The 13,662-nt window shown below is 30.7% G+C and overlaps 1 protein-coding gene across 1 annotated transcript; it reads right to left on the bottom strand.

Moving 5' to 3' along the window:
- Positions 1-395: 395 nt before the first annotated feature.
- LOC107896044 (protein MIZU-KUSSEI 1) lies at positions 396-1,391 on the bottom strand. The gene has a single exon (XM_016821197.2). The coding sequence runs from the start codon at positions 1,346-1,348 to the stop codon at positions 611-613; it is 738 nt and encodes a 245-aa protein (XP_016676686.1). The 5' UTR covers positions 1,349-1,391; the 3' UTR covers positions 396-610.
- Positions 1,392-13,662: the final 12,271 nt, after the last annotated feature.

The following is a 13,662-nucleotide window of genomic DNA, read 5'->3' on the forward strand; positions in this document are numbered from 1 at the left end:
GCCCTTTCTGTTAAAAAATTGATTCATTTCAACTATTAAAAAATTGGCATGGCTGGTAGAATAACCAAATAATGACACATGTCGTGCCACGTGTACCTCATGCTGATGCACATTAACCATTTTTTAATAGTAGAAATGGATACAATTTTTAACAGAAAGACCAATTTACTCTTTGATTTAGCGTATAAAAATTAATTTACCTATTTTTAAAGTAAAAGGGAAAAAAAATCTAACACCTAATAAAAGGGCCTCTATAATACTTTTACCGCCTTACTTTGAATTATTATAAAAATAAAAATCTTCAATAGAAATCTTTTCTGATTTCCTTCCTTAATAATAGCTTTTATGAATACGTAATTAAATAAAATGGTACAATAATTAACAATATTTCTAAATTAAAATCAATCAAAGACTAATGCTCTCATTTAAATAAACATTATTTTCTCATTTATTGCTAAAATAACCTAATTTTCCGTGGAGGATCAATACAATAATTTGACGTACCTAAACCTTGTTTTTTTCTTTAACTACCAAATTGCTAAAAAATATAAAGTTGGAGGACCGATTTACATAATAAACCCTAAGTTACATACCATATCCTTAAACTCTTTCATCCAACCCTAACAAAAAATATGCTAAGTTCAGGGCCGGAATTACCATCAGGATTCATCATGTAATAAGTTTCCGAATCTCTAGAATTAACGACTCTTTCGAAATGTGCGCGCATGTAAGTCAGCTCGCCGTCAGGATTCTCCGTCGCTTCGGCCGGTATAACCCCGGCGCCCATTGAAATGGGATGCAACGTTTGCATCACCATCAAATCTTCATCTGTCGGATCTCTCTTTACACCATAGCCTGATTTTTTACCATTGCAATATAATGTCCATATTGGCTCTTCAAGGATCTTGATCTTCTCCGATGGACGCTTTTCGCATTCGAGAGCGATCCTTACGAGTCCTAATCCCATATCTTGGAGGAGTTTCCCTGTATTTATTGCGAGCTCAAGGATTAAGATAGGGAGGCATTTCGAGTTTTCTTGGATGGCGAGGTTAACCCTTGCTTTACGGTACCCAAATAGAGTTCCGGTCATCCGTGTACCTCCGTGGATATGGCTGTCGTGTCCGTGAAGATTGATTGGGATTTTGCACAGAGGCGTTATGATCGGAAATGACCTGAAAACGGAACGAAAACGCCTAAACATCTTGGAGGATTTCGAAGATCCTTTCTTGTTTGATGGTTGTTGAAGAGAAACTGGTGGTCGAGATTCCGACCGAGGACTCGCCGGAGAAGTTGTGGTAGATGTATCATTGCAAGGTGATATTTCGGAAGTACTGTTTTGAGCTGCCATGGATGGTGGAAGGAGAGCGCTGCGTGATGATTGGAGTTACGAGTGGAGCATATAAATAGTTGCAAGTGTATGGCATGCACGTTCTTCAACTTCACTTAATGGGAACTTATTTAAATTATTGTTGTTATTATTTTAAGTAAATTAATACTGACTTATGGTTAGGGTTTTTAGTTTAGTTAACTAAAAAATAGTTTTTTTTTTACCTATTTTTGCAACCACTTAAAAAGTGTTAAAGCTTGACTATATCCATCCATAGTTGTAAATCATTTAGCTCCAACAATATTTTCTTAACATTTAATTTAATTATTAAATATTATCGATAATAAATTACCAAGAAAAACGATGCATTTAATTCATTTTGACTTTTCATATAATTATTCTATACACTGTTAATGAATCTTAAAAAGTTTTATAATTATTCTATACACTGTTAATGAATCTTAAAAAGTTTTCATATAATTATTATATATATTGTTAGCGGAATAAAATGAATTCTACAAACAAATTTAAGATATTGTTACATCAATTTTTTTAAGTTTTTTTTATTTATAAAAACATATGGTAATATCTTAAACTCATTCTTATATAACCTATACATTATATATTTTATTAGAGGTGGGAGTTGTTTGAATACGAGTCTTGATATTCATGTTGGATCTCAAACTTAATGTCAACAAAAATTTAAGCAGTTTAAGGCTTAATTTGGACGGGCGATATGCTTACCTCTGATGAGGATAAAAACAATAGTAGCGGTGAGATTAGAAACAACAGTGAGATGTGTGTTTGTATTCAAACGCAGTTGCAGTGGTGAGATAAGCGGTGTGATGTAGTGATGAGATTAGAAACAACGACGAGATATGTGTTTGAATTCAAACGCAGCTGTAGTGGTGAGATGAGGAAGTAAAATGACTATTAAGGACATTACATCAAAACTTATTTTGAAATATTTTATTTTTATAAAATTATTAAAAATATGTGAAATTGTAATTTTATTTAATAAAACAATATATATAACAATATTTTTATAAATATTTTAATTAAATGTTTTATCATCATTTAAAATTATTTATTATATTGTTAAATGATAAATTAATATGATTTGATGATAAATTATTTTTACAGGAATATTTTTAATGATAATTTATTTAAAATGATTTGATATTAAATAATAATTAATATTATATTTATATAAAAAATAGTTTAATTAAAATAACAACTACAATTAGGGGAAAAAGAAGTTGAAAGGGTAAAATAGAAATTACCCCATTCCACTGGAGATTTGTATTTCCACGGATGGCCTTATCCCCCAAACAAAAATTGAGAATTGGTGAGGTGTGTTCTTTCTACTGTTGGTCTTTCAAACAGCCTCAAGTGAGGTATGGTGAGATTAAAGGTAAATTCTTCTACAAAAGCCAACCCACTAAGAGACCCATACTCAAGAACTCCGGAAGGCATTGGTAATTAGTTGGCCGAAATATACATTCTATCCAAACAAAAGCTTAACAAAGGACAAACTTGATAAAACTTAATAAATTTATTTAAATTTTCATTTAATTCAAAAAATTCAACCATACTTAATTTAAATCTTAAATTAAACTTTTCTCTTAATTATCTATACTATATATAAAGTAATTGATTAAGCTCGTATCACGAGTTAACTCGACATCAACTCAGCTGTGAAATTACTAAAAATTTTTACTTTAAAGGGTAATTAATATTATTATAAAAGTATTTTTCATCTTTTTCACACTTTTATATAAGCTTAAAAAATAACTAAAAAATATTATTTGGGAATCAAACACAAGACCAATAAATTCGTATAAAAAATCTAGTTATATTATTTATAAAATATTAGTTATTTTAAATTTATAAAAAAAAAACCACATTTATTCACTTGCAACACAGGTAAAAATAAAATCTAGTTATATAACTTAATTTGCATATAAAATGGGATTTAAAAATTTTCATAATTGAATCGGTCTCTGGTTGACCCGAGATACCAACTCCATAAAACATTTGTTGAATATATTATTAGTGGTTGTCTTTAACTCGACATATATTTCTATTTTTTTCTCCACAAAATATAACATTTTAATTTTAATTTTTTAAATATAAATTAAAAGCATGTGATAGTGTTTTTTTCCTCCATTCCCATAACTTAAAAACTTCAATGCTTATATATGAAATAATTATAAATTAAAATATATATAATTTCCATTTTCTTTGAAAAATAATACTACTCTCCATTTCTCCAACGTGCTTAGAAGTATATCTTTTAATAAAACAGATTCTGAGTAATTTCTTGATCTTTGATTGGAAGGATTCCAGCCGTCCATTACTCAGATCTTTTTTTGTGTTTATTCTAGAATGATGGTCAACGTAATCAACGACTTTGAACAAGTCTTACATATTTCACACTTTATTATACTATATCAAAGTAGACTTTTACTAAAGTATATGTTTTTTTTTTTTAAAAAAAACCTTAACATTGTACCATATATTATATAAATAAGTACAAGTTTGGAAAAAAAATTTAATTAATAAAATATTTTTTATTTTTTTATTATATTATTAAATTTATATTTGAAAATTATTATAATATAATTTATAAATATTAATTAAAAAATTACACTAATTTTAAAATAAAGTTATTATCTGAATAAAAAAAAGTTGTGATAAATTACAATTACAATTTTTAGTTAAATTTTTTTGACCTAAAATAGAAGTTGTGCAATTATAAACATGAAATTTTGATTAGATTCAATTTTTATAAATTATTAACACAATTATTGATATAATATCATTTTATGTTTATATATTTCATACATAAATAAGTATATTTAACCAATATAAAAATAAAGTAATGTATTTATTTCTTTAAATGTGTATGATTAAATTAAAATTAAAGTTTAAGTATACATTTGAACCATAATTAGAGTTTCATGTGTATAATTGCACCAAATTAAAGTTCATGTATACAACTGCACATTAAATCAAAGTTTATGTATAATTTTTGGGATTTATCTCCTTTATTTAAAACAAGTTGTGCTAATTTTATTAATGTGGAAATAGAGTTATTACTTAAATACATTTTAAGCCTCTTAATTATCACTTAATGAATGTTAGATTTAATTAAGTTAATTATTAATTATTTTAATTAATTACATAAAGTAAAATTATATTGTATGTTGAACAAGTTAAAAATGCTTTAATTATAATTTGAAATTTTTATATTATAACAATTGAATTTATAAATTAATATATTTTAATTACATTCCATAACTCATATAAGAAATATTATGTTATGTTAATTGTTGTAGTTAAAATTATAATAGTTTGAAAATTAATTAAGTAAAAGTACATGCAAACACATGTGACATTAAAATCTAGCCTATAATATATATATATATATAAGCACAAGTTCGGAAAACTTTTGATCAGACAAGAATACTATTTATTTTTCATCATATTACTAAATTAACTTTAAAAATAATTATAGTTTAATTTAAAATTATTAGTTTAAAAAAATATGCTAATTTTAAGATAAAATTATTACTTGGATAGAACCTAATAATAAAATATAGAAAAAATGTGTGATACTTATAATTATAATTTAATTTATAATTATTAGTTAAAAATTTGAGGTAAAAAAGTTGTCTTAATTTTATTTTTTAATTATGTTTATTGATGTAAAATTTAAGTTTAGCTTTATAAATAGCATCTTAATTATCAGTTAACTAATATTACAAATCATATGCCAATTAAAATTTAAGTTTAGCTTTATAAATAGCATTCGGTAATTAAGCATATTTAATCAAGTATCATCTAAGAAAAATTATTGGTAAAAAATAGAAATTTTTAGCATTACTAAGTTAGAATTATAAAAAAGAATGAAAAATTAAAGCTGTGATTCTTCGAAGAGGCAATATTGAATTATAGTCGAACAACAATGGCATCAGAGAGTGGTTGAAGATTATATTAATTGATGATGGGGTAATATGATATTCTGATATATATTTTAATTTTTATACTATGTGAAACAAGCGCTCTTAAAACCGTTTATTTTTTTTCTTTTTATCTATTTGTTATTTGTTTGGTGCAAGTGAAAAATGTTTTGTAGATTATTTTTTTGAAAAGAAAGTTAAATTTCAACAATTTTTTTATCATTATTATTAAATATGTTTATTAATTTAGTTCAATTATCTTTTCTATTTATCATGAACTATTATTATTATTGCTGCATGTTACTTTACCTATTTTTATTTTATTTTTTCAAATTAAGATTATAGTTTACTTTGTTATATAGTTCCAAATTTGTTATTATTTAAAAACTAAGATAAATTATCGTTATAAATTATAGGCAAAAATAATTAAAAATACGTTATTTAAAAACTAATTAAAAATTAGACCCGTAAATTTACATGCAACACATGTAACATTAGAAACTAGTATGTATAAAAGCACGAGTTTGAAAAAACTTATGAATTGACGAGAATACCCTTTATTGTTAATTATATTACTAAATTGACATTAGAATAATAATTTATTTATACTATTATGTGATAATAATAAAAATAATATTAATTAAATATTAATTAATATTATATTAATGTGAAATTAATTAATTTGGTCATTTCTTTTAAAAGTTTTACTTAAACATAACATAAGATATTATTAATTAATAAAATTATAAATCTATAAAATAATTTAATATATGCAACATTCAAAAATTTCCAAATAGACACGTGGCACTATTCCAGTAACAGATATGGTGAATGTTTGAGGAAATTTGAAATTTCTCTAGATAAAAGGATTCTTGTTATAATAAAATGATTTTGGATATGATAATTAATGGAAATAATTTTAAAAGTGAAATTGTGATAAGAGGACTAAATTACAAATTTTGAAAAGTTTAAGAACTAAAATGTAAATTTGGCCAAAAAGGGAAAATAAGAGTTTTATTGTCTATTTGTCATGAGAATAAATTGGAAAATAAATTGGTATGGTGAAAATCAATTTTAGGACTAAATTGGAAGGATTGAGAAGTACAAGGATTAAATTATAAATTTTCTAATTTTTCCAAAAGAAAGGAAAAATATGTAATTTTTACCATATATTGATTTATATTAAAGATTATCAATGAATTATTAGATATGAGATTAATAATTGCCTATTATTAAGAACAAATTGTACAATGAGTTAAAATGGGCAAAAAGGTAATTAAGAAGTCTCATGTATGTCCTGTTATGTTATAATATGCACACATCCAATTATTTGTTATGTAGTTGGATTGTTTAGTTGATATCAGGTGAATCCCAATCTAAGACATTGGCAAGCAGTTGAGCATAAACTCAAGTACTTACGGAGAATGAATGATTATGTGCTTATATATTCTAGAGAAGATCTCACTCCTATTAGTTATACAAATTTTGAATTCCAAACATGTTGGGATTTAAGGAAATTGACATCAATTTGTGTTTTTTTGTCCTAGGAAGTAGAGCCAAAGTGTGGAGAAGTGTCAAGTAAGGTTGTACTGTTAACTTCACTATGGAAGCCAAATATGTGTCAGCTTTTGAGGTAAGAAAATAAGCAACATGGCTGCGGAAGTTCCTTACAAATCTCGAAGTCGTTCCTGGTGTGGAAAAAAACGCTACACTATATTGTGACAACAGTGCAACAATAATTAACGCCAAAGAAACCAGAAAATGCAAGCGAACAAAACACATTGATAGAAAATATCACATCATATGAGAGGCGATAGTAGATAAGATAGTGGATATAGTCAAAGTTATATCAAATGACAACCTTGCGATTCTGTTTACTAAGACTTTGGTGGTTAGAAGTTTTGAGAAATATGTAGAGGAATGGAAATGCAAAATATGACTTATCTACTCCACTAGGGTAAGTGGGAGATTATCGGAGTCTAGTGCCCTTAGTGTAGTGATATCGTCTTTGTACTTTATGTACTTGTAATATTTCAAACAAATTGGTTTATATAATTTCCATCTTTATCATTAAAATCTTTTGTATAAATGTCCTCGAAAGGTTTTTGTATGCAAAACAAAATCAAATCAAATCAAATATTAGATCATTGATTATCTAACGTTAACTAATACTAAGTTGCATTATGTGGTCGAATCATAATGCGAGAAGACAACTTGTATTAGTAGATAATATAAATGAGTTTGTAGGCTAATTGAAATTGAGCAAGTTGATTGAATGACTATTATGTCGTTTATTAAAGTCTAATTGGTAAGATGCCTTGTTTTGGGTATTAGAGTGGATGACTCATAGAAGATAAATACCTAGATGTGATTGATTGGACTGACAACACATCAAACAAGACCCAAGTAAAATAAATCCAAGATCTATTTATGGATTTATTTACTTGTGACGTTCTTAGTGTGGCTTACCTCAATCTTGAGTAAGTGATGGACTATATGTGTGTGACACGTATACTTTGATGTATTGATAGCCTGAGTTCAATTGGTAATGGAGCCGAAAGCTAGTACATTGGGTATACGACTTTTGCATGGCATAACTTCACTTACAATAGTGGAATTCATAACCCTATAAAGGGTAAGATATCATCTCATTTTCATTACATGATAGATGGAAAAGTAACGTGGTCATGGGTCATTTGTCTTAAGACAAATGATTTAATTACTATATGTTAGCAATTTACTTTTTCATGAAGGAAGATTTAATAGTTACCATGAGATAAAATATGATCATATTGGGAAAACAAATTTATCCCAAAGAGATTAAAGATGTTTTATGAGGGTAACACACATACGACAATGTCATTGGAAGAACAATTAGTAACTTGTGTAATGGTATATAATAGTAAGGGCTCAGTTATGATACTTTAGTGGAATAACTTTATGACTAAATAATGTTGTAATTAATAGACGAAAAGTCGAAACTTAATTACAAATTATTTGAGCCCTAATTATATATGTCCAAATCGATCACTCCACTAGCTCGGTATAACCTTGAAGGTTTACAATAAAATTGATCATATGAAAAATATGAAATGACGAATTAGAGAAATAGGTCGCATGTATCACTATTCGCATTGAATGCATTTTCTTGCTATAAACAAGAGATGACTCGGGAATTAATTAATGTATTCGAATTATTATTTAATTAATTTACAATTAAACAATTGAAATTCGAAGTGGAAATTAAATTAATTAAGTCATCATAATCTCATGAGAACAAGTTAATTAAATTGACATGCTCATAGATTCTAGTATGAGAAAATTATTATGACTTTAATGGGATTAGAATTGAGTTGAGAAAATAATTTAATTAGTCTAGTTAATTAATTTAATTAATTAAATGAATTAATATTTTGGGCATAAGAAATATATTTATTGAGTTGGATAAATTATTTGTGTTTACATGATAAGTCCCATCTAAGCCAAATTTAAAAGCAAAGGGTGAAACTCTAATCCTAGAAAGGGTGTGTCGCCGCCCCTTACATGTACACTCTTTGTGTGAGTCATGTACTCATGTTTCTTATTAAAATAGTATTATTTGGTTATACCTTTTTTATTGAGACTCTTGTTATTTTTTTTATAAATAGAGATTAATAGCTAGGTCAAAAAACACGCTTCTCTACATCGAAATTATGTCAAAATATAATTTCAAAACAAGTTCTATCTTTTGATAGAATTTGTCTTTTGTTTATAGCTTTGAAAGTTTCACAAAGTTTTCGTTGATTTGCGAATAGAGATCACACTCTAACAAACTGAGGTTAAGATTAGTAGAAAAGATAAAAGTTGTTGAAATTTGAGAACGATTGAGTCTACCTAATCTAAAAGCATAGGTATAATTCGGGTAAAATAAATTATTACTATAAATATCACGACGGGTTGGTTTCAAAGAAAATTTTAAAATTTCATTATGCTTATTTTCACTATTTTCAAACCGATTTTCCAACAAATTATCACAACTAGTTGGTTTCAATGAAAATTTTAATATTTCTTTCTGATTATTTTCACTCTTTTCAAACCGATTTTCCAACATAGGCAACTTTGCAGAAATACCAATCTAAAAATTTAATGAGAATTGAACCGAAATTGCGAGGGTGTTAGAGATAAACTTGGTTCAAGAAGAACTGTTCTAGCATACAAAAATCTAGACACAACTAGATTATTGGAGGTAATAGGAATACCTAGTATTTTCATAGTCGTGTCCCTTCCCGGCATCAACACAAGTAGATAAATGCTTTGAAGCTGCAGGACGGCAGTTGGTGCTAAGGTAAGGGGAAATTACAAGCGACAGTTATCTCCTTTTTCTTCTGAAACTGTATAAAGTAGATGGGCCTTGCATGAGGTGATACCCTATCAAAGGATGTTTTCCAATTCTTCATAGAAGTGAGTTGGATAGACTTCGGTGTCGTGTTAAAATGAAGAGGCAGAAAGCGCATTGTTTGAGATGGCCTCCCTAAAGGCACCAAGAATCAATGGCCTACATGCACTGTTCTATCAAAGTTAGTGGCCCGTGGTATGTAATTCTATTTTCAAAATGGTTAAAGAGGTATTTATTAAGGGTAGGTTGGAGGAGTTTTTGAACAAGATGCTTTTGGTTTCGACCTTCAGTTTTTGTACGGTGCCTTATAAGATTATTACGAAGGTGATAGTTAATATATTGAAACCAATCATATCAAAGCTAATTTGGGCTATTCAAACAAGTTTTTTATTAGGAAGATGTTGAAAAGTCAACAAAGGTAGGAAGCAACTTGTTAAAAAGGTTGAGCAAGTTGCACCGAATGTTGAAAAGTTGAATGGGATAATTGCAATTTTGGTCCCTAATTTTTTAGGCCATTTGCAAGTTAGTCCCTGAACTTCAACTATAAATAGGCCTTTTCATTTTTCATTTCAACCATCCCAACCAATCTTTCTCTCTTAGTTTTCTCTCTTCTCCCATTTGAGAATTCTTAAGGAATTCTATTTGTTTGTAATACTTTGGAGATAGTAAAGTTATCATCTGGTGTTAGTGCCCGAGGACGTAGGTATAATTTACCGAACCTCGTTAAATCTCTTGTGTTCTTTCTTGTCCTATTTTTCTTTCAATATTTGAGGGTATAATAGTAGTATTTAATTGTGCTATTAAATTACTATAGAAGGGATATTCTGTCTAAGGAAAGACTTGGTATTTAAGAGATCCATGTGATCCACCTCTCTTCCCTGGGAATTGAACTTTGTGTGATTTTTTAGTACAATAATTTACACGCTTCCGACCCTATTGGAACAACAAGTGGTATCAAGAGCCGAAGGTTAATCGTAGTATGCTCTGTGGTTGCAGTTTAAACTGATCTTCCACATCAGAAAAGATTTCCTTAGGTATATTGAAAGATTATGGAGAAAACGGTCGGTGTAGGAGCTTCAACATCGTCCATGTGGACAAGACCGACAATTGCAAATGCAAGATTGGCCGTGGAGATCTTTGATGGCACGGGCCATTTTGGTATGTGGCAAAGTGAGGTTCTAGATGCCCTTTTTCAGCAGGGTCTAGACATTGCCATTGATGAAGAGAAACCAGATGATGTACAGGAGAAAGGCCACTGGAAGAAAAATTGTCCAAAGCTGAAGAATAAGGGAAAAGCTGCTGTAGATGCTTGTGTTGCTAAGCATGATACTAGTGACTCTGAACTATCACTGGTTGCATCATCATCGTCGTTCCATTCAGATGAGTGGATATTGGATTCGGGTTGTACCTATCATATGTCCCCTAACCGGGAGTGGTTCTCTGATTTAGTAGAACTAAATGGAGGAGTTGTTTATATGGGCAATGACAATGCCTGTAAAACTGTTGGGATAGGTTCAATCCAATTAAAGAATCAAGATGGATCAACCAGAGTTCTGACTGATGTTCGGTACGTGCCCAGTTTGAAGAAAAATCTCATCTCATTGGGAGCCTTGGAATCCAATGGTTCAGTTGTTACTATGAGAGATGGGATTTTGAAAGTGACATCTGGCGCACTTGTAATATTGAAGGGCATCAGGAAAAATAACTTGTATTACTACCAAGGTAGTACAGTTATTGGAGCAGTCGCTACAGCTTCCGGTAACAAAGACTTGGACTCAATGCAGTTGTGGCATATGAAGTTGGGACATGCCAGCGAAAAATCCTTGCAAATTCTGGCAAAGCAAGGATTGTTGAAAGGTGCAAAGGCTTGCAAATTAAAATTTTGTGAGCACTGTGTTCTGGGAAAGCAAAAGAGAGTGAAATTCGGCACTGCTATCCATAATACAAAAGGTATTTTGGAATATATTCACTCAGATGTGTGGGGGCCTTCCAAAACACCTTCGTTGAGAGGAAAACACTACTTTGTTACTTTTGTTGATGACTTTTCCAGAAGAGTTTGGGTGTATACCATGAAAACTAAAGATGAAGTGCTTGCAGTTTTTCTTAAATGGAAAACTATGATCGAAAACCAGACTGGCAAGAAAATCAAGCGGCTTAGGACGGACAATGGAGGGGAATATAAAAGTGATCCGTTCTTTGATGTGTGCCAAGAGTATGGTATTGTTCGACACTTCACAGTTAGGGATACACCACAGCAGAATGGATTGGCAGAGCGTATGAATCGAACATTGCTGGAGAAAGTTCGATGTATGTTGTCCAATGCTGGGTTGGGCAAGCAATTTTGGGCTGAGGCTGTGACATACGCTGGCCATCTTGTTAATCGTTTGCCATCATCTGCATTAGAAAGAAAAACTCCTATGGAGGTATGGTCTGGAAAACCGGCTACAGATTATGATTCCTTACATGTGTTTGGATCCACTGCATATTACCATGTGAAGGAGTCAAAGTTAGATCCGAGGGCAAAGAAAGCTCTCTTTATGGGAATCACTTCTGGAGTGAAGGGATTTCGTCTTTGGTGCTTAAGCACAAAGAAAATGATCTGTAGCAGAGATGTTATCTTTGATGAATCTGCCACATTGAAAAAGGTAGCAGATAAAGATATTCAGACGAGCAATACTCCACAGCAGGTGGAGTGTACTCCAAAACAGGTGGAGTTTGAGCAGATGGGGATTTGCCCAGTTAATAAGTCTAATTCTCCAGCCACAATAGAGGAATTAGAGGTTGAAGAGGTTCTGACCCAAGAACCACTAAGTACACCAGAACCAGTTGCAGTTGCAAGGCCACGGAGAGAAATTCGTAAACCTGCTCGATTTACTGATATGGTGGCCTACGCCCTTCCCGTTGTTGATGATATTCCTATCACTTATCAAGAAGCAATGCAAAGCTTAGAAAGTGATAAATGGAAAAGCGCCTTGGATGAAGAAATGCAGTCTCTCCGGAAGAACAATACTTGGGAGTTGGCGCAATTACCGAAAGGTAAAAGGGCAATCGGATGCAAGTGGGTATTCGCAAAGAAAGATGGATCTCCTAGCAAGAAGGATATTCGCTACAAGGCAAGATTGGTAGCTAAAGGCTACGCTCAGAAGGAGGGAATTGACTACAATGATGTATTTTCCCCTGTTGTGAAGCATTCCTCCATTAGAATTTTGTTGGCCTTGGTAGCACAGTTGAATTTGGAGCTAGCTCAACTTGATATTAAGACGGCTTTCTTGCATGGTGAGTTAGAAGAGGAGATCTATATGACTCAGCCCGAAGGATACACAGATGCTGGTGGTAGAAATTGGGTTTGTAAGCTGAACAAATCGCTATATGGATTGAAGCAATCCCCGAGGCAGTGGTACAAGCGATTTGATAGCTTTATGAGAAGGCAGAAGTACACAAGAAGCAAATATGACAATTGTGTGTATTTGCAGAAGCTGCATGACGGATCTTTCATTTATCTACTCTTGTATGTTGATGATATGTTAATCGCTTCGAAGAGCCAAAATGAGATAGATAAGCTGAAGGCTCAGTTGAATCAAGAGTTCGAGATGAAAGATCTAGGTGAGGCCAAGAAGATTCTCGGCATGGAGATAAGTAGAGATAGACAGAGAGGCAAGCTTTGTTTGAATCAGAAGCAATATCTGAAAAAGGTATTACAATGTTTTGGTGTAAATGAAAACACAAAACATGTAAGTACCCCACTTGCTTCTCATTTGAAACTTAGTGCTCAATTATCTCCGAAAACTGAAGAAGAAAGAGAATATATGGCAAAAGTCCCATATGCTAATGCAGTTGGGAGTTTGATGTATGCGATGGTGTGTACGAGGCCTGACATTTCACAAGCTGTTGGAGTTGTGAGCAGGTATATGCATGATCCTGGAAAATGACATTGGCAAGCTGTGAAATGGATTCTACGGTATCTTCGAAAAACCGTAGATGTTGGTTTAATTTTT

This window comes from Gossypium hirsutum, chromosome A05, assembly GCF_007990345.1.
Source record: "Gossypium hirsutum isolate 1008001.06 chromosome A05, Gossypium_hirsutum_v2.1, whole genome shotgun sequence".
Classification (NCBI taxonomy): domain Eukaryota; kingdom Viridiplantae; phylum Streptophyta; class Magnoliopsida; order Malvales; family Malvaceae; genus Gossypium; species Gossypium hirsutum.

What these genes read in the sequence shown, in the direction of transcription:
- LOC107896044 (XM_016821197.2), bottom strand. Translation starts at nt 1,348, where the DNA reads ATGGCAGCTCAAAACAGTACTTCCGAAATATCACCTTGCAATGATACA.